Source organism: Pterocles gutturalis, unplaced genomic scaffold (assembly GCF_000699245.1).
Source record: "Pterocles gutturalis isolate BGI_N339 unplaced genomic scaffold, ASM69924v1 scaffold26636, whole genome shotgun sequence".
Classification (NCBI taxonomy): Eukaryota; Metazoa; Chordata; class Aves; order Pterocliformes; family Pteroclidae; genus Pterocles; species Pterocles gutturalis.
In genome coordinates this window covers 1-22,022 of record NW_010106215.1, presented here as the reverse complement: position 1 = coordinate 22,022, position 22,022 = coordinate 1, and the positions used below count along the sequence as shown (strand labels likewise).

The following is a 22,022-nucleotide window of genomic DNA, read 5'->3' as shown; positions in this document are numbered from 1 at the left end:
TCCCAAACTCAAGTGTCCTCAGATATCATTGCTGCTCCCACCATCTCCTTATCACTCTCCCTTACTCTGTGAGCTGGGACTCCAAATCCTCGCTGTCACCATTCTTACCCTCACAGCAAACATGCCAGTAATCCCAGTCCCTCCCTGCCTGAGTAGCACTTTTCATCAAAACCACACGTCAGTTTGTGCCTTGCTTTGGTCCTGTCCCCGCATCTGGAGTGCTGGAGGGTTGTGATGTGTGGGTTCCTGCAGCTGCACTGAAGGATGACAGTGTGCAAGCCTGGGAACCAGAGACCAGTGCTGCTGCTGTGACAAATAGCTTGTGGTAGCTTGTCAGCAGTCACTGCAACTGCGAGTGCCATCACCCAGTACTTGGCAAAGGCCCTCCACACAGCTAAATTGCTCCCTTTCCCCTTCTTCCTGGCAAAGGGGTACCCATCTGAAATGATTCGTGTATCCCTGGGGATACCAACTCCTTCCTTCTTCTGCAGGGAGGTCATGTTCAAAGTCTGTGGAAGTTAATAAGTGTCTGCTTTTGTATGTTGCCATCATGTGCATGCGAATGTTTTAGACATTCTAGCAGAACCCTTTAGCCTTTGAGGATATTGCTGAGTAGTGTTACTGTAGGGTCCTGGGGAAGATTAGTTTTTTCCATTTACTGTGTGGTGTGGTTAGCATGTGGGTTTTGGTTTGTAGGACCTAACTGAAGTTGAACACACAACACAAATTCCCCCTTCCTGTCCTACAGTGACGAGTGTAGGTGTACATCCTCAGGCGGTCTCTTGCCAGTGTGCATGTATGTAGCACCCTGGTGTAAAGCCTTGCAGAGCTGACATATGTAGAGATGGTCACCGCTGTATGGTGTGGAGTTGATGGAGGCGATGTACATTGCAACATGTTTTGGGTAGACCCGAGATATTTTGTAAAATCTATGGCATTTTTTTTCTCTTCAGGAATAACTAAACAAACTTATTTCCCAAGAAGCAAACAAAGTTTTTAATATGATTTAAGTATTATTTTGTTCTGTGTGTTACTCAAGCCTGACAATTTCTTGTTAGCAAGAGAGCACAAAGTGTGAAATATAGATGTGAAATAGGCTGTAGACCACTTGGATACAATTTCACATTTTAAAAACATTTGTCTGATGTTGGTAACAAAAATGTGAACAGCATGAGAAAATGATAGATTTTGTAGATGGAAATGTAGCTAATGTTGTGAGATGCATTTTTATAAGATGGCTTGCTGCTTCCAGCATGAAGTTTAGTCTGCTGGCTACTTAAGAAAGCTTAAGGAACCAATAAAGATCAACAGTTGCGTTGAAATTTCTTGTGAATACTCAGCCTTAATATCAAGCACAATGGAAGGTGATGTGGGAGGAAAACTGTTACAGCGGAGTAGTGTGGGATAAATGAATAAAAGACGATGGTGGTGAAGAAGCTTGTCTTGTAAGCTGCAAATTGTTTTGTTTGCCAAGGATGGTGTAGCGTATCTCGTGTTAACTATAAGTATGTAGCAGCTAATATGAACTAAAAATCATCCAGAAGATGAAAGGGAAACTTGTAGTTCTCAGAAAACTTAGCGAGTCAAAATAAATCCTGAGGCTCTCCATAGTCTTGAGTTGCTGAGGGACTTATGAATATTAATAGATGTCTTTCATTGGGGTAGGACTTGCGGCAATTAAAAGAACATCACTGCTGGAAGAAGCCCAATGGATCATCTGTTCCTTCTGCATGGGACCTTGTCTATAAAGGTAAGTTTGGGGCTTGGGGCTTGTAAGTAAAAAAAAACAAAGCAGAAAAAAACATAATAGGTGCCTTGTTCAGCATCTGTTAAGTTTTTACAGCTATGTTGTGTAGCCTAAGGCCCCAATTTACCTTTACAGATGAGGTCCATGCAAGAACATAGGTAATCTGACTGTGGGCTTCTCCTGACAGTGATGTCTTAAAATTCCTTTCTTGAGAAGCCTTTAGGAAGAGGGGGAGGGGAAAAAAAATCTGCTACCGCTTAGGGTGTTTGGAAGGCATGACTGGTAAGTATGATTTCCATTTTACTTCATTAAAATGGAGAGGCTACAGTAATTTAAGTAAGTTTCAGATGGGGGAAATGGTTATTTTAAAATTGCATTAATACATTCCTGTGACCAATTGTTCTTTTTACTGCAGGAGTAAAGATCAGCAGCCTGCTTGGTAAAAGGGGGAGCTTGGAGAAACTGCAGAGCTATTGGGAAGTGGGATGTTTCCTAGGGGCCAGTATGTTGGCTAATGACCATGTCAGAGTGATCCAGGCTTCAGAAAAGCTGTTTAGGCTAAAGGCACCAGCATGGTAAGGAAAGAAATGAGATCACGTACATTGCTATGTATTAAAACATTTGAATCCCCAGCATGGTAAGGAAAGAAATGAGATCATGTACATTGCTATGTATCAAAACATTTGAATACTTCACCTTTCGCATTCAGCATTGTATTTAGCTGACAGGCGACTGGGTTAGGTTTTTTAAGAGATTTTGCTGTCTGTATATTGTTTCACAGCACTGTTACCAGACAAGGAACACTCTTCCCCTTTTGCCCTTATTCAGGAATAGATTTGATATGGGTCTTTAATTTGATGTCTAAGAGGGGCAGATTCACCATGGGCTTCAGGTTTTTCTGAGGGCAAGTGGGAAAGCAGTTGCTTGTGGGGCACCGTAAGTCAGCAGTTACATTGCTGAAGAGAAGTGCTAGTGGCATTCAGGTTGAGTCGTAACTGCCTGAAAGTTTTTTGGGAATGTAGACAGCTTGGCTAGAGAGGCATGGATGTACCTTGGAATACTGTGATGGTTATTGCACAGACCAGCTGTTTTAGGAACTTGAACAAAATGAGCTGGAGGGTGCAAGTTGCATCTCATTATGATTGAGAAGAATGCAAATTGAAGTCCAGTTAACACAAAGTTTATGAATCCAGGGTTAAAGACAACCCTGTAGGCTCAACATCTGCTACGCAAAGGCCAAGAGATGTATGCTCTGACAGCAGGTTGCTGGCATCTGCTCTGTTCTGGATATAGGCGGCAAGTCAGGACCAGTCATCAAGGGCTGGGGTCCTGTTGGGTGGGGAGAACCAAGACTCCTTTCTGACTGAAAAGTTGTCACCAACCAATTGAAAGAGTCCATATGTCACAGTGTATATATTTTTGTCTTTTATAAAGGCTAGGAAGTCTGTCTCCAAAAGCTGATCAGAGAGGAATGTATGTATGTATGCTCAAGTATGGAAATGCTACACTTCTATATCAACATAACACAGGAAATTGTCAAAATTGAGAACTCTAGTTTTCTGACTAAATATTTTATAATGCTGTTTACAGTGTATTTATCTGCCAGGTTTTTAGTTTTTACTATGTGCATGTTTTACTGAGAAGCTGGATAGCACTCCCTGGAAGTCTCCGGGCAGGGTTTTCTGGAGTTTATGAATGTCTGGTTGTTAGGATTTTATGTACCAGTGCCTTTGGGGTTTAAGTCTGTGGATTAAACTCTGGAAATACAGCACGCTCATTTGTGCTTCAGGGAGGATTTCTCCTTTGAGCACTTCCTTCCCAATCTGTTGCTTGCTGTTGAGCAGACCCCACTTGGTACCGAGGGGAGTAGATATGATACCTTAAGCCAGATACCCCCATTGCAGTAGTGTTCATAAAAATTGCATAAGGTTATTTTTACAACTTTTTTTCAAAAGTGCCGAGAGAAAGTGATATTATGAGGAGCTCCATAAACCAGCCCCGAAGCAAAACAGCAGAGAGAGGGAGAAATTCAGCACTGCTGTTGTCCTTTCCCTAGTAATGCCAGAAGGCTGCTTCATGTAGCTGTTGTCATCTTTATAGGGTCATCAATTCCTGAAGCGTCATTATTTAGAAATCTGTGTTAAGCAACTACCAATTTAGGTACAATACAGAAAACAGAACAATGGAGAGAGTTAAACTAGTGGACTTCTCACACAAGTTTTTATTTGAGGTTGGTCACTACTAAAACAAGTTTGACATAGGCTCAGCTTGGTCCGTAGGTATTTATCTATTTAATGAAGTTTTAATTGTTTAGGGTGGGAGACAGTATCTGGGATCACAGTATATGGGGATCAGGAATATATGCAGGAAGGAGTGTCCCAGAACCCACTTGTATTTCAGGTTACTAATATAGCAGCTATGTTTCCAGTTCTAAATGGGGAATTCCTGTTATTAAAAGCAATCCTAGAGAACCAAAATGTTACTAGCTGCCTTGGTGTTGCAGTGGGGAATACTTTAGTTGTGATTAAAAGTAGAGACATAATTATTTACAAACTTTATTAAACTGTCTGTGTATGCTTGGATGATCACAGGTACCTGAAGTCTATTGTAGAGACTATTTTGATATGTCAGCATTTTAGGAAACTGACTCCAGAACATCATACGGCCAAACAGGAACTTGTGGACTTCTGGATGGACTTCCTTGTTGAAGCCACAAAGACAGATGTGTCTGTAGTTCGATTTCCAGTAAGTGGTTATTTTGTTGTTGGTGTGGGGTTTTTTTAATAAATTGTGAAATGAAGGAAATGAACACAAAACACTGCTTGTTTTCAGGTTCTCAGGCCATAAACTGCTTGTCCAGAGAAATTTATTTGTCCTGGATATTAGATTGGTTTTAATTGGTTTTATGTGGCTACAATGGGATTGCACAGTGTCTTCCATATGAAAGTACTGAGGAAGAAAGTCAAGGTAGAACTTTGCTATTTGGTGTTTGCTGCCATTGAGTATACTTCTAAAGCAAACCTTTGCAGTGTATTCCAGGTGATACAATATTAGCTATATTATGTTTTGAAGAAAAAATGTTTAATTTCTGTCTCTAGCTCAGGAGGCTTTGCATACCCTACTGCCAATTAAGCCTGTGCTCTGTCAGAGGTTACAAATCAGCCCAAACAGTCAGAAATCTATTGTTCCAGCTGCAAGACAGTGTATTTCAACAACATTGCACTATAATTATTAAGTGTGTGTGTGTGTATATATATATACACACACACATGCTTTTGTGATTTCTTCCACAAACATTTTGCTGAAAATTTTTATTAGTTACCCTGGTGTTGTGCAATGTCCTGAAAGTATACTGTAAAAAGATCTTTGTTCCCTGTACATATTAACTATATGTGTACAGGAAATAATGTCTTGAGTATTCCTTTTAGCTAACCATTAGCAAATAAAGATTTTTGTTTTAAATAGCAGTTGCTATTGCCTCCCAGCATACTGGCTGTTCTGGCTTCTGTGTGTAGATGGGATAATAAACCATAAGGAAGACTCTAGTGTTGAACAGCAACAGCTTGAGGCAGTAAAGTGAAAGCAACATGAGACTCTCTAGGGAGTCTGGTTCTGCTTCTCTGAGGAGAATGAGCATACAGTTTTGCAGGAAAGTAAAAAATATTTTGAATCCTCTGGTTTTTGTAAAAAACAAGGCCATGTTGTTTTTAGATTTTTTTGATGATCAAATGGCACAATTACATACTTAAAATAGGCTCTGACTTATAGAACTGTCCAAGTCAAATGGTTTGGATTTTTATTAATATCAAGAGAGAAACAAAAACCGATCACTGAGATAGCATGAACCAGAAGATAAAACCATGTAGTTTGATTGTGTTGTACAGGAACCTATCCTGGTCTTGCAGACAGACATACATGTTCCCTCATAATATTAAAATTCTATTTGTGCCTATTCAGAAGGAAAAGCACACTGTTCAAAAAGTCAACAAAATGAAATGTAGTAACTTTCTTTTCCCTCCCTTCTCTCAGATTCTTGCAAACAGTTTATTCTAAAAAACAGTCTTTTGTGATTTCCTTATTATGAATTGTTCTCAGAGCTTGAGCTTAAGGACTTCACTGGCCATTGGTGCTAGCTTAGCTATGAGTTGCTCTCTTATCTGGTAGCATCAGTGTCGTCATTCTCTTTTTGGCCTTTAGAAGACGAAATGACACAGCTTGTGGGTAACTTGCTGTAGGCTAAAGACCCCAACTTGTGAAATGGTCTAAACCAGATTTTAGAAATCATAAGTGTCTGGAGATGCCAAGCAACTCATTTGAAATCCCCCCTGGTTGTCATTTACAGAGTTGAATGCCCAAGTACTTTTCAAAATTTGGCCTTACACTTCTTCTGGTGCATCTGTCTGCTCATGGACTCTGTAGGAGGTGGCGTGGCTTAGATTTGACTCTAAGCCATGGCTCTTTCCAAGACTTTATGCTCTAGGTGTTTATGTATCTTTAAAAAATAGATGTAGACCAAGTTGCCTCAGTCAATCATTATTTCCTAAAACAATTCTTTAAACTCCAAAAATTTTCGAAGGAGAAATTCTGTGTTTTTGATACTTTGAAGATGGTGTTTGATTGGAGCTTTTCTGGGAGAGGCAAGGGCAAAAGAAAGGAAGGAGATTATCAGTTTGTTAAGCATCTTTGACCAGATTTTTCTTGAATTAATAACAATATGTTCTGAAGAATGAGAATACTTTCAACATAGTCAATATAGATTTGGTGCTTTAGACATCAGATAAATAGTTCTAGTGAGAAACAGCACTTCTTCAAATAGCCAAACTTTGTTGACTTTTCCCTTTAAAGCATGCTGGAAGCTTTGAAGAACTGGAAGTAATTCTGCCAGGACATTATTAAAGTGGCACAGTGGCTAGCTTCATTTACTAAGTGGTTATGTTAGACTGAATCTTGCTGCATTGCATCCCATCTCTTTCGCATAATGGTTCTAGTTTTTGTTTCACTTATTCCGCAAAATTTTCTATAATCTTCAGTTGTTAGCCTCTTGAAGTGGTGATTGTTGCTTTTGAGAAAATCATTTGGTCTGCTGGTTACAGTTCACAGTGCTCTAAATCAAAAGCAGTTCAGTCTAACTCTATGTTGATGTGTGTTTTTCTGATTTACCCAAACGCACTTCTACCAAAAGATGATAAAGGTACACCATGAATCCTGTCCACATGGGAGATGGATGTTCTTGAATGGCAATGGAAGAGAATGACTTGTGACAGAAAGATTTAAAAATCTGATAGTTGTCATGGAAATAATTTGGAAAATTATGATATTTACTACTAGTTGGCACATACTATCCTTACATAAAATTACTTACTAAATTAAAATTGCCTTTTTTTTTTAATCTTAAGTTATCTTGAGCCATACTAAACTAGCCCAATACCTAAAACTTTACCTTTCATTCTGTTTCTCCTGTTTTGCCTGCTACGGTATGACTATAGAAATAGTTTTAACAGATTTTAATACTTTTAAAAGTTCTACATTATTTTGTAGTAACTCTTAAAAATTCTTTTTTCTGCAAGGTTTTAATATTAGAACCAACAAAAATATATCAGCCCTCATATCTCTCCATCAACAGTGAAGCCGAGGAGAAGACTGTATCTATTTGGCATGTGCTCCCTGATGACAAGGTATACCATGATGATGTCTGTAGTTGTAACTTTTCACAATTTGAAAGTATGCATGGTGCATAAGACATATAACTTGTCAACAGTTGCATCTAGTGATGGATTCTGCAAAGGAAAAGAGTGTTCCGGTAACACACAGGAAGATGCTGTGGACATGTGTTGCCATCCATTTTTGAATTATTTTTTTTAATATGGCATTCTTAATTTTTTCTTTAAGTTTGTCCTTGTTGTTCTTTTTGCCTCGGCCATTTTTTTTTAAATAAATTGCACCTTCTTTCAGGTTTAAACCAGTGTAAAATATGCAAGTCTGTTGCTGTAAGATTTCCTAAGTAATTGACTATAAGTTGTCATCATACAAGTAATGAAGCATAAAATTACTTATACAAACAGAACTATCTTCTTTGTGTACTTGCAGTATTGCTTGTCAGCTGTGGTAAATACTCCTTTAATATGAAATAATAGACTGGTGTCTTAAAGTAAGAGTGGAATCAATCAAAAGCCAAATAAGTATTTGGCAGAAAAATAGATAGATGCTCAGAAGGTCTAGAAATTGAAAAAGCTGGGAAATCCACACCTCGGAGTGTGAGATAGCCACAGGTATTGGGAAGGGACCTTAGAAAATCTGAAAATGCAAGGGGAGAGGAAAACCTGGAATGGTTATTGCATTCTGGGATTCCTAGGAAGCAAAATGTTGGTAAGAGTAAGGACAGGAAGAACCTGGTAGAATCTCGGAGAAGGGTGGGAGCACAGAAATGCGGAGGGAGTATGTGAAGAGTGAATGGAGGCTGAGTCAGCTGGAGGCACAACAGGGGAGATGGTGCAAATTGCAAGAATTTGCACTGTTCATTTTTCTGTGGCAGAATTTTGTTTGCCTGCAGGATAGGACAGTGAAGACCTATTTTTTCATGTTATCCATCCTTCAGCTTTTGACTTGTACTCTCTTAAAAGAGAAACATTTTTGCCTGCAGACTATGTGAGGCAGTACTGCTTAGAATTTTTGTTGAGACTTCATGAGAAAATGTAAATGGACAGTGGCTGAAATAGCGTATTTAGAGCACAAACTGAAATGTTTGCCTAGACCAATGAATTACTGCTTAATTTTGGTTTATTCTGACTAATATTTTTCCTAGTAGGCGCCCGGCCTCTGAGAACAATATAAAATATAAATTTATGCAATTCTTGGACAAAACCAAAATTTACCACACAGTAAATAACAATTTGTCAGTACTACAGAGTAAACCTTGCTATTGTAAAATATCTGTTCTGAAAATATTTCTGTATTCAAGATTTAGTCTATTTAGGAATTACTTTTGTGTGTATGTAGTTCACCTCCAATCAATACTTTCTACTTAAGTGGCTTAACTGTAGCATAAGAAGGAATGTAGGACTTAGAAGGAGTTTTCTGGACTATTGAGTCCTGTTTGCCTCTGTTGCAGACGCCCTTTGCCATATAATGTTTCACATAAAGTGGTTGAGCTCCTTCTGAATACTAGCGTAGGTTTCACAGATGACCATTTGCTGGAAAGTGGTTTGAGAATGCCACTGCACTTCTAGAAGAGCCTGGATTGGAACACCGCTGGTGAAGTAGAAGAGCATTACTTTAAGCCTTCTAGCTTTCAATCTGAATTTGTTCATTGCCATTTCATACCCATTTGCTCTTTTGCTAACACAGTGTTTGTTAAGTGGTTCCTTTCTCTCTGATGTTTACCTTTCAGTATTTTTAAGGAGAATCCTAATATCTCTCAATGGTTTAGTTTTTGTTGGTTTTTTGTGTTTGTTTATTTTTTTTCTTTTAGGCAAAACAAGTAGGCTTGGTGTACTGGCCATATGTGGCATCTCATTGCCATGACTGCTTATGTTCCAGTTTGAGTGAACCTTACTTGAGCATGTGCACTCATATTCCAGAAATGATATTTCATGTTGTGTTCATGTGTCTTTTAGCTGCTGGAATGTTTTGCTTGATACTTTCAGCAATGGCCTTTTTCATAGCTATGTCACTTAGCTGCCCAGTTATCCTGTGACTGGGAGAAGGGTTTGGTTGTATTAGTCAGTACGTGTTTGGTGGTCAGTAGATAGGTATTTTGGCATTCCACAGTTTGTAACCTCTGCTTTGTAGCTTTTGCTGTTATTGTAATTCTGTTATTCCATTTTCAAAGTTTCTTTACGGTATGTTATACCCCCTTTTTTTTTTTTTTTTTCTCCCCTTCCTCCCTGATTTGGGGAGTGTATCTCTGTATTTTCTGCAGATTAGTGTTTTCCTATTTTTTCTGCTCCAGCATTAATCAATAGCATTAGACAAGGTCAGTTTTAAAGGCACTCCCTAGTACTTTTGATCTGTCCAGAATCCTTACTGTGGTGAGCTTTTCAGTAACCTGGGATCTGATTGATACTCAGTAAAGGTGTTCCTGCCCTGTGAGCCATAATACCCATCAAAAGAATCCAATGGGCAGTTTAGGAGTTACCCTTCAGCTCTACAATTATAGTCTGTTGTTGCAAGTTTGTCAAAGTACTTAGAATCCGTCAGAAACCTTACAGGGAGAAAGGAGACTAGAAAAATTTGGAGACACCAGCTTCCTTATCAGTTAAATAGAACCAGTATGATGTGCGCATTGGATAAGAGATTTTGTGGAGGAAATTGATGTATTATCTGTCAGCCCACTGCAAAGAGGAAGACTCTTACTTTGATCCTTACTAGGCGTTTTTGGGGCTGATTAACAAGCAAAGACCACCTATCCCTACTGCAGGTGCAGGTTAGACAGCTGGGCTTGGAAACTGCTTCAACTATCCATTTCAATATACCTACCATAGGTCTCTCAGAGCTTTACCAGCCCATCCTTCATTTTGGCTCATAAATGAATGATTTTACTTGTATTCCAAAATTCAGTCATTTCTTTAAGAATAAGAATTGTGAGTTACAAAGTGTATGAACTTCCTTTCATGCACGAAGAAACTGCATTTCCATTTCTAATCCAAACGGGAACTCATTGGAGCCTGCAGCCAGCAATTTTGTAATAAATAGGTAAATGGCAGTCAATAAATATTGTGACCTCTTCCTTTTTCATGGCTTTTTTAGCAGCACATCTTAGTATTTATGCCTTTAATAATACCAAGTTTAGTATAAATCAATGCCTATAAAAATCAGGTAGCATTATATTTTGTAGAATGCACATTACCTTTGCCTTGCCGTTCCCTAATTTTAGCAGCTCTTTCCACATGGGGTTAGAGGAATGCAGCAGTGCTGTTTGGAAGGTTGAAACAGAACAGCGTGTCTCTGTTTCGCATTGGCTTCTGAATCCATTTTGAGCTTTGTTTTGGGTTGTTGGTGGGTTTTTTGCCTAATCGAGAACAGATGCTGGATTTGGATAGCACGCCTGATATGTTTACTCCAATGTATTCCAAACTTGGCAAGATCATGAGGGACATTACTTCTATACTGTTTCATTGCCTGAGAACATCATGTGGTAAATAATGAATGTATGAATCTGTGAGAGATTAGTAGGACATAGATGACAGGTAAAACCCACAGTACTTGTGCTTCTTGAGCATTTCAGGACATATATTTTAACTTATTTAGGTTTTAGATGATTCTCAGTAGTGGGAATTGGACAAGTACCAATAACTAAGCTCTGAAGAGAGTTTCCAAGCATGGAAAATTGGAAAGTGGCAGACTGCATATGTAGGGAGGAATAAAAGACAGTGCAGGTACACTCTCCTTATTAGCAGAGGGATTGAGTTGGTGATATTTCTTCATGCAAGAGAACCAGGCAACTTGAATAGTAGTTTTACAAACACTTCGTATTAGCATCAGTTGGTACCTCCACTTCAGGATGCAATCCCACCTTTTCTTAATATCAGGCTCTTCTCCTGCCCTGTACCCCACTGGAGAAACCCTCCCCCCCATTTACTGCTCTATACTTGGCAATTTTAATAGTGTGAAGCTTGTGCTTCAAGAAAGATGTTTGCTTGTATTTTGGGGATGTTGTGTTGGGCATTTTATATTAGCATCACAATGTTTAATGTGACTTGAGCAGGAAGGAAAGAATTACAGAGGAGGAGAGAATTGATGTAGAAAGCCTTGAAGAAAGCTGTTAGAGCTAGGAGAATAATTTCCTCTATCATTTGCTGCACACTGTGCAGCTATGTTGGCAGTGTATCTGTTCTGACTTCTGTATACTTCACTATTCATGAAATGTTTTATAAACTACACGTTTTCATGTCTTCTTTTGGAATACATTTGATTGTGTTTGTGTTGGACACTGCCCTTATGCTATAAATAACATCTCAGCAAGAAAGGTCTCAGTGCTTTTTAATTGTTTAGGGCATGAAAATGCCAAATGAAATTCAGCTCTAGAAAGCAGAAGTTCTTCAAATATGTTGCTCATTGTGGTGGGATCCCAAGGCTGCCAGGACTTTGAGGTGTTGTAGTTCCACCTCTTCCTGAAAAGAGAATGTTTTCAAGAGAAGATACAAAAGGCTTCTGTTTCCTACAGTAAAGTTTTATTAGAATATAAACATGGAGCAACATGGCTGTCTGCAGAGAGAACTCAGTTCTGCTGAATGTGACAGATGTGAATTTAAAAGATCTGAAAATAAGCAAGGCCTGGCCCGTTGTGTTTTCATAAGGCAGCTTCCTTCTTTCAGCCTTGTTTATTACTCCAGAAGCTCTTAGGGGGTTTGGCACCTTCTTTCTGCTCTCTTCTGGATTCCTAGGGAAATCATCTCCTTTCTTTTTCTTTGGACACTTGACCTTCAGATTTACTCCTTCCCTGGGCAATTCCTCCGACTTTCCAAAAATTTCCCACTTTGCTTTCCAGTGTCAGACTTCTTGTTTGTAGCACACTCTACCTGGGCTTTCCACACATTGAGACTTGGAGCATGCAGAGCAGGCTCTTGTTATTCTCAGAGGTGGAATATTTTTTTCCCCCATTTCCCAGGGGGTCACGTGTGACCCCAAGTTCTGTATCTAGAGCAGGCTATACTGGGAGCCCTTTTGATCTGCTGTTTTGCATAGTTTCTAAAATAGTATGTTGTGTTTGCAGAATAAACAGTGAAGAAACAAACAACCCAAAAGTTTTCTCTAGAACTTCTGTCCCTTTGTTTTTGGGTGGAAAAAAAAAAGCCCTGAAGAATAACTGTTAAAGGTAATAGGCTGTTGTAATTCAAGTGTTTCTCTTTCCATCTCTTGAGTACCAGGCTAGAAGATACACCTGCTGGGGCTTCATTCATTAAAAGGAATGTTTTATTTCTTTATTTTCTTCTGCACGTTACAGAAAGGTATACATGAGTGGAACTTCAGTGCTGCTTCTATCAGGGGAGTAAGGTAAGTTTTTTCCCTTTCATGTTTTGAAATTAAAAGACTAATTGAATTACTGTTGTATTAAGCTGCTGCTGTGGACCTTGGCAGAGTAACAAACACAGAATTGGAGGAGAGTATTGCTGGTGCTTTCACAGGTGCCCTGCTCTAAGTGAAGCCCCAGGAGTCTTATTCTGGGTTCAGAAATGACTACTTGAAGGATTCATTATGTAAAAATGAAGAACAACAATGTATGTTCAAGGCCACCTTGCTTTTCTTAGGCACACCTCCCTCTTTGGGATGGGGCTTGTTAGACAATGACAAAGGAGGAAACTTTGCCATCTATCTATCTGCTTGATTTCAGATTTGATTTTATTGGGGATACTTCTTCTAAGGAGAATTCTTTACTGGTGGGGGATTTAGTCCAGATTTTGAGCCATATTGTCAGCAGAGGGCAGCTGAATCTGAGCTAGTGGGGTCCTCTCCACTAGCCCAGGTTGAACATAGCATGCATCCTGTTTGGCAGGGTCCATCCTCGCAGGTTGTAACTTCCGATAGTAAGAAAGTAGTGTTCTACCACTGCTGTGACCTCTTTGGATCAATTCTTCATCTTAGTCTTTTTTTTTTTTCCCCCCCATAGGATTTATCTGCAACTTTCCACTTTGGTGTTTGCTTTTAGTGTAATTTAAAAAAAAATAAAGTCCAGAAATCTTACTTTTTTTTAAATAGTCATTGCTCTGTTCTAATAATAACTGTTCCATATACACAAAGCTGTTGCTATGTCTGCAGTATGTTTTTGCACAGATGGATGATTCTTTTTCCTTCCAAAAAGTAACTTAGAAAAACAAACTATCAATAGGCACAGAAATTCAATCCTGTGGGATAGAACTTATTTTAGGCAAAAATTGCAATGATATGCTTAGTTCAGTCTGGTTTGGGTTTTGGTTACAGTATGTTTTTATGTGCTTCTGAAAAAAAAAACACCAAGTATTTAGTTATTGTCCTTTTTTTTTTTCTTTTCTTTTTTTTTTCCTTTCTCTTCCCCTCTACCTTATTAAACCTTGCTGTGGTCAGTACAGTTTCTGGTATACCCTCCTGCAGTTGTTTAAACTGTCAATTAATTTGTCAATTAGATTTCCAATCTGTTCATCTGGACAGATGTCCAGAACAACTTGGAAGTCTTGATAGTGAGCCAAATGTTGCTGTGAATTGTTAGAAAACTCTGTCTGCCTCCATAAGGAGCTGCAGGGGGAAATCTTTATCTTATGCAAGTATAAACCTGAATAAGCCTTTTTTTTCTTTTTTATTTTTTTTCCGTCTTCCAAGTAGATGCAAGTTTCTGATCACTTAATTTTTCAGTGGTTTTCAGGTTTTTTCCTAGTTTTATGGAGGCACGTATTCTTTGGATTGGGGCAGCCTTCAGAACCAGTTCTGCTTCTAATGTATTTTTGTATTCAGACTATTTTTGGCTCCTTTGAAGCTCTTAGACTTAAAGCCGTCTAGGAAGGGGGAGTTCCCAGCTTTATAAGGATTCTCAGCCTTTCTAGTAAGAGCTGGCTTTAGAGGTGCAACCTTAATGTAGAAGACAGGTCTTTGTACATCTTAGAGGCTTTTCCAACAAAGGCCTCCATAAATATTTACTGCATTGCACAAGGAGACAGCAGGTTTGAAGAGACATCTAGCACTGAAATCGCAAATGTTTTTGATACAGACTTCAAGGAAGTGACTGAGGGGTCACTTCTTCTGTGTGCTATGTGTCAGCTGGTGTAATCAGCATCTTATTTCATGAGTAATAGAGTTCAGCTCTCAAGAATTGCAGAGGGACTTGGAAAGTATCTAGAGGTCTCTGAGCAGCACGGTGCTAAACCACACTCTGTAAGCAGAGAGGGAGAGTAGTTGGGTTTAGCTCAACAAACTCATTGATTAGCGGTTTGTGCACTGATGTAAGTAACTCTGCTTTTGTCATCTGCCTTCTTGACCTCTGAAACAGAAATGTTTATTATTGAATCAGGCCCAAAAGTACTGTTAATCTTAAAGGCTTCATCAGAGCTTTTGGAACTTGGCTGCTACCCCAAGGTGCTTTGTGTCTTATGTTCTCCAGAAAAGTCCCTGGTGTTCTGCAGAGATGACATCATATGAGCAAGAATATGCCATCTTTATTTTTCCAATTTAAAAATAAAAAAATGAAGTAGCACACTGAAGTTGCTAGACTACAAGTTGGCTTTTTCTCAGCGTTCAGGACAAGCCCTGGATTATGAAATAACTGCTTCTTGTGGTGTTTCTATGGGAGGCTGCCTCAGAGGTCATGATGATGAATGTAGTGTTACAAACAATGAAAAAGTTGGATTCAGAACTGCATACAGTTTTCTTCATAGCTTAGGAATTGACAACAAGGATGTTTGTCTTCCATCCCAAGTTCTTGGAGTTTGGAATCTCATCAGACTACTTGATGACAGTGAGAAGTGTCTATACTGCTACACTTCTGTAAAACAGACAAAAGTTCCATGGAGCTGCTTTTCTGTGGTTACTGCCAGTGCCCAACTCTTTTATCTGCTGCTTCATCTGAAAGTGTTAGTAGGCAGTAGCTACAGCATTTGCAGTATTTCCCATTGACTAAAGGGAGTTCTGGACACACCGGAGGTGGGCATGAGGCCACACTGCATCAAGCTTCCCTATTTGTCTTCAGAGTTTTGCAAATTCAGCCCCAACTCTGCTGTTGTAGAAGTCAGGGGGTGCTGGTGAACTGTCAGAACAAGGCATTTCCTGAGCAAATTATCCTGTCTCTTTTTATAACTTGTTATTTTTTAGTCTTCCTTTTTTCACTTTAACTTTTTTTGGGGGGAGGAGAGCAACATATAAGCAATGTAAGTGCTCACTTAAAGGCTGTAAATATTTATGAATATGCCTGCCCTCTGTGTACACTCCACATTCTTACCCTTTTATTCACTGTTAGGTTAGTCAGTGGCTTCTGTGCACGTCAGGTTTAAACTGACAGTTTAATCAGTAAGATGTTTAAACTCACATGGAACTTGAAATGAGTGAGTAATTCTGTTAATATCAGTTACTTCATGTCTGGAGAGTTTACCTATACGCTTGCAAAACTTGAATTAAAAGTTAGTTTATAAACTGGGGACAGTGTCAGTCTTCCCAAATGTGTATATTACTTAGCACTTGTGAATTTTTCCTGATGTAAAAATAAATGAGTCACCACACCGAAAGACAAATATTTTCATAATGAAGCTTGCTCTTCTCATAAGTAGCTTTATGAAACGCAGACCCCCCAGCTTGTCTAAAGAGCCATTTGTTTATCAAAAGTTACAGGACTGTGCAATAGAGGAATCATAAAAGGAAGCAAGGATCAGACAACCTTAGACACCTAGTAAAGGTTGAAAAGTAAAAGTATTTCCTGATATTTAAAGAAAAACTGTTATGTTAATCAAATAATCAATCCTTTGGCACAACGTAGAATGCCATTCTACTCTATTGTGTTGTAAATTAATTAAAACGTGATTGCTATCTTGATCCAGCTAAAATAGACTGATTTCACTAGGACTGTGGATTTTGTCCAGTATCTTAAGAAAGTTAATGAGGAGACTTAACTTGTCTTGGTTTCTCAAATACTGCATTATATTCCCTTGTAACATCTCTAGGTGTCTTTTTTTTTTTTTTCCCTTTTCTAGTATTGTAACAATCAATTATACTGCATCAGCTTGACACCTGGTGCTCAACACGTGACAAGGTTACAGAAAGAGCTATTTCAAAAAATGTTTATTTTCTACAAGGAGCACAATAATGACATGCATATAAAACAGTTCTGTTGAATGAATGTCTTTGCAAGAGCTGCAGCCAACTTGGGGTAGAAAACTGACAACTGCACCCAAGTCTGCACCTCTTCTACTCTTTTGTTGAGACATCTATGCATCCATAAGAGAATGGCATACATACTTCTTCCTTATCTTTGTTCTCTTGTTACAGCAGATAAAACCAAAGCTGAAAAAAGGCCTCGGTGGGCAAGGGTGGTAAAGTCATTCACCTCATTTTTTGATGCTGAATTCATTTTAAAATGTATTTCCAACACACTATCAATGTGCCAATTCACAAGGAAGCGGTTAGGAATTTCTGTGTTCAGGATTGAGCTGATTGTACAGGATTTCTAATGCAGGAAGAACTCACTATTTGAGTCTAAAGTCTAACTTTCTAATGTGATCCTCAAAGGATGTTTCATCCTGGCTGCAGGAGTGGAAATTAAGGGGCTTACCTAAAAGCACTGAAGACAAAAATGACTCAGGTCAATGGAAATAATCCCATTAATTTATTAGCTCCTACTTTTTCTTGGGCAATTTGTGGACTAGTGGGGCAAGCTGAATGATAACAAAGAGCGGAATGTGAACTTTGGCAGATACAAAAGTATAATTTTACAATAAGGAAAAACTGTGGCTTCTTAGGTTTAATCTGCTGCTTTCCCATATGGGTTGCTCTGTATGGTTTGCCATAGCTGGTACGAGTCCAAATGCGTCTTTCCAGTAACGTGTTCTGCCTGGTTGTTCTTTCAGCATTTCGAAGTTTGAAGAACGGTGCTGTTTCCTGTATGTGCTGCACAACTCAGATGACTTTCAGATCTATTTCTGCACAGAACTTCATTGCAGAAGGTGTGTCACTGTTGTTATTTCAGAAAAAAACATGGCCTGTCATGGGGTAGATGGTCTCTGCATGCACAACAGGGAGTGACTGTTTCACAACTATGGTCAAATTTGATCTAAGCATCCTCAGTGGTCACCATCTTTCCTGTGAAAGTTTAGTACCGCAATATCGTGGAAATGTATGAGGTTTGAAGGGTCAAAGTGCAAGCTCAGACAAACATTAGAAACAAATATGATTACAAATGTAATTAGTTTTTTACACGCTTTGTGGGATTATTTTTCTAATGCTTATCATATTAAGGCATATGTCTTTTTGTGCTAAAAAAGGCTGCGACTTTACAAAAAAATCACAGTGATATCCCATATCAATGGCTGTGGCTGCCTCCCAGCCCAATCCCTAGCTTGTTCTCTCATCCCTTCTAGTTCATAAAGGTTCTTTCACCACATCCATTCCCCTTCATATCTAAGCACTTCTTAGAAGACAAGTAAGCAATACCTTAGCATGACATGGTGTTTGTACTTGCGTTCTTTCAAAGGGGTAAAGTCAAATGTAATAGAATATATATTTTTTTAAATGGAAATTGTAAAATAGACCCCCTTTTCATTCAAGCAAAAACTTGAAGCTAGCCTTCCTGCACTGCAAAAACTCTTCCAAATGTAGGCAAGACTTCCAGGCTCTTTGAGTGATGCTTTAGTGCCTTCATTGGACATAAAGTTATGGTGGCAAAGGAGGAGAAATTAATCTGATATGTAGGTTTTGAAATATTAATTTCATTAATAATTTAAGGCATCGTGGATGTCTTGCACATATAAGAGGAGTATGCAAAAGAAGTAGGAAAGCTGCAGATTTTGACTGTTGATTCTCCACGTGAATAATTTTTTTTTTTCTTTTTGATTATGAACTTTTACACTGAGTTTATACTTACTATACTTAAGTCCTCTTTTGGTTCATTCATTACTTTAGCAAGAAGGAGAGAAGGGTTCTCTTTGTCCCCATACTGTCTCATGTGTGTATTTGATTATTTTTTTTTCCCTCCCTTTTAACAGGTTTTTTGACATGGTGAACAGTATCACTGAAGAAATAGGGAAGACTACAGAGGAAGGGGAATGTGATGGAGACTCTTTAGAGGTACTTTTACTTCACCTCCTCCCAACATATTAAGAATTTTGGGCTTCTAGTGTGGTATTTCACTGAAGGGAGTAAATTATTCATCCCTCTAGAACTCTGGAAGAAGTTGGGCAAGTTATTGTTCACAAAATTTTATCCTCTGCTCTTTAAAAATTAATGCTTCTTTTTAATGATCCTCATGTAGTTCTTACAGCCAGCCTAGCTAAATGTCTCATTTCAGTTAGTATACTCACTTGAGAAGGTACTCAACTCTGTAATTCTCCAGCTATGCTCATTAGGGAGCGACTCTTCTAACAGTTAGTTTCGAGTATAATGATAGTCAGGCAGCATTAGCATCTGTCTGAATTTTAAAGCCTATTTGTTGTCTGTTTCATACATTGCTGGAATTGTGTGCACTTACGTTATTGGCAGGTTGTGTGCACAAGTAAGGATATAGTGGGAGGTGTCCCTGCCTGTAGCAAGGAAGTTGGAACTAGGTCATTTCTAAGGTCCCTTTCAAACCAAACCATTCTGTGATTCTATGATTCTATATAATTGTAGTAGGGCAAGGCTTGTCCTTGCTAGTTGACATCTGTCAGCAAGCAGACACAAGTTGGACAATGATGTTGATGCTGCCGGGAGGCTGTTTATACCCTGCCTGGGTCTGCCACTGCACACTGTTTTCTCACCTTGGGTTTCTATCTGAGCATCTATGTAGTTAAAAACTGAGTACAGGGCCATTGGGTGCCTTGCAGTACTTGGGGTGTATAGGCTTTTTTTTTAGGTGGCAAGGAACAGGATAGAATACCTAAGCCCGTGTCCTGTCACATGAAATCTGGTGTCCTGAAGCTCTAGAGACATCCAGAACTAACCAAGAGAGACAGTACTGGGTAATGAATGCAGACAGCCCTCTGTCTCGGTTTTGGTGTTACTATTTTATAATACTTCTGAAATGGGACATAGGACAAAGAGAAACCACTAGAGTGACTTGTGGGAGAGAAAAAATACCCTCTAATGAGAACCTTAGGGTGCCTAATTTGTTTATTTTAACAAAAAGAAAAGCAGTGAGTGACTTGATTACAGTGGGTATTTTTTCAGGGAAAATTACTATGTGCTAGTGGTTTCTTTATTGAAGAAAAATGAAGTTAAATACAGTGACATCAAAGAAATTTGCATTAGGAGGCATGACTTCATCATGAGAGTAATTGATTTTTGAAACAAAGTACTATAAAAGAAGTAGTAGATTGTCTCTTTTATTAAAAAGATAGCAGTCTCTATTTGGAGAAAAATAAAAAAATCCTTTATTTAGGCATCAGCTACTGATCTTAGCATGGGAGTGAGCATGTTAAATTCCATGTCTGTGTTACACAAGAGGACAGATCAGATAATCCTTCTAATGACTGTTTCTGGACTCTTTGAAATTCAAATTCAGCCGAAACCACGCTTAATACACTGCAATCCTGACTAACCTCCATTGGCATGCTCCGCTGGCTGACCTGGCACTGGCAAAATTGAGGTTGTGCTGTTTTTGGAAGATGTGGTCAGGTCGGGAGAGCATCTGGAACAGATGAAGTGTGTCCTGCCTTGCTTTCTATGCCTGCGTGGGAGCCCGAGTTTTGAGTTTGGCGCAGAGTGCCCTCTGTCGTCTTCTCTTTTTTTACAGCACCTGCCAGCAGAATTGCAGATGCTGTTGAGTATATGCAAGTGTAACTACACAGAACTAAGGCTAGCTTAGCTTTATGCTCTTACCTGAAATGGCTACCTTAGAAGCCAGTGCTTCCTATTCAGTCAGTGGAGAAATATAGGGATGTCTGCACAGTATCCAAATTGTCATCTTGAAGTTTTTTTTCTCTCCTTCTCCATGGTCTGCAGAAAGCAACTAGTATCTTAGATGCCCCAGTTACGAGCAGAGAGTCAGACAGAATAAATGTTATCCCTCTGTTTCATTTCATGTTGTTGTTTGCTTTGCAGTATGATTATGAATATGATGAAAATGGCGAGCGAGTTGTTCTGGGGAAAGGAACTTACGGCATTGTATATGCAGGACGAGATTTGAGCAATCAAGTCAGAATTGCTATTAAAGAAATCCCAGAGAGAGACAGCAGGTATAGTAGCTGTGGCTGATTGCAAATTTTGTGTGTTATGTAATTTAATCAGTAACGTGATCAAGCAGTTTGCTGATGAAGGGCTACCTCTTTTACAAAGCTGCCGATAAATGACCTATCTGTGGTATATAGTGGTGTTCCCTCTCTTTGTAACTAGGCATTTCCAAGTTGAAGAATAGATTACAATCACAACTGAGAATTTAGATGTTTACTGGTTTTGGTACTAGTAGTTTATAATACTTTTTCTTTCAAAAATAAATACTGCTGAAATACAGAATCTCACTCAAACACCTGGTGATAAGCCCTATCTACTTAGACCTGCTCAGCATGTCCTTAAAAAAGAACTATTGAAAATAATGATTTGCAGAGTCCTTTAAAATTCTGAGCCTGAGTTGTTGATAAAGACATTTTCCTTTCTTGTTTGTGCATCATTTATTATGAAGCCCCTTAACATTGGAATAAAGAAGAAATCTGTTGTTTGTAACAACTGTGGTTAATAGAAAGATAGCCTGAATAGAACAGTAACTACTTTAAAGGAAAAAAATCCAGATTTTTATTGTCCAGTACACATTTTAAAAGACTTGTCAGTGGAAAAGGGTTCAGATTCAATGTGCAAAGCTACAGGAAAAGAGATTATTAAGAAGCTGTTAGTCTTTCACCTAGACTTTCAAAAATATGTACAGGCTTCCAGAACAAATTTCAAGTATTATTCTTTTAATGGCAAAGTAAGAAAGATTTATTAATTCATTTCTGATTAATTGTAACCTGATATTTTAGCACTTGAAAATAAATATATAATAAGAAAATTATTAATATCTGAAGTTAAGTCTTAGTATTTTCAACGTAAAGAGAACAGCTTTTGGATTTGTAAGAAATAATTAAGTTCTGAGTCAGAGCATGGCCAGAAATGCAATGATTTCTGTGCAAAAAGCAATGAGCCTTCTGTACTGCTATATGTTAAATATAAGCTACTGAATAATTTACTTAATCATCAGGAAATGTTAGACACTTTTCATTAACCAAATACTTTCCTTGTTCTCTGCAACAGTTGTTTTCCAGAGGGATTTTCAGATGCCCACTTTTTTTTTTCTTTTTTTCTTTTTTTCTTTTCCCTCCACTTTTAAGAGTTCAGCCTCCACTTATAGCTTGATGCTATTGTTAGGGTGAGCTGGTAACTGCCTGCCCGAGAAGGGAGTGGAGCTGATGGGCACATTTCCCCTAACAACTCTGATTGCATTCGGGCTTTGATTGCATTCCTGGCACTGGGACTCTGCTTGCTCCACGGAGAGCTGACTTCTGGGTTTGAAGCAGCAGAGAGCTACCCCTCCTCCCAATAAATAAATAAAATGAGTTTTCTGCCAGTTCATTAGAGGATGAGAATGTACCAGTGTTGGTGTGAAGTCTATGCCAAGAGCAGCCTGTTGACGGTGAAGATCACAGAATCACAGAATGTTAGA

At 38.7% G+C, this 22,022-nt stretch overlaps 1 protein-coding gene across 1 annotated transcript in view; it reads left to right on the top strand.

Annotated features, from left to right (window-relative positions):
* LOC104472158 (mitogen-activated protein kinase kinase kinase 5-like) overlaps positions 1–20,584 on the top strand; it is a 46,266-nt gene extending 25,682 nt beyond the window's left edge. Inside the window, exons 8-14 of the mRNA XM_010087724.1 lie at positions 2,163–2,322; positions 4,339–4,492; positions 7,315–7,422; positions 12,690–12,739; positions 17,266–17,361; positions 18,400–18,481; positions 20,432–20,584. Coding sequence (XP_010086026.1) covers positions 2,163–2,322; positions 4,339–4,492; positions 7,315–7,422; positions 12,690–12,739; positions 17,266–17,361; positions 18,400–18,481; positions 20,432–20,584 — 803 coding nt within the window. The remainder of the gene's footprint in view (positions 1–2,162; positions 2,323–4,338; positions 4,493–7,314; positions 7,423–12,689; positions 12,740–17,265; positions 17,362–18,399; positions 18,482–20,431) is intronic.
* The last annotated feature ends 1,438 nt before the right edge of the window (positions 20,585–22,022 follow it).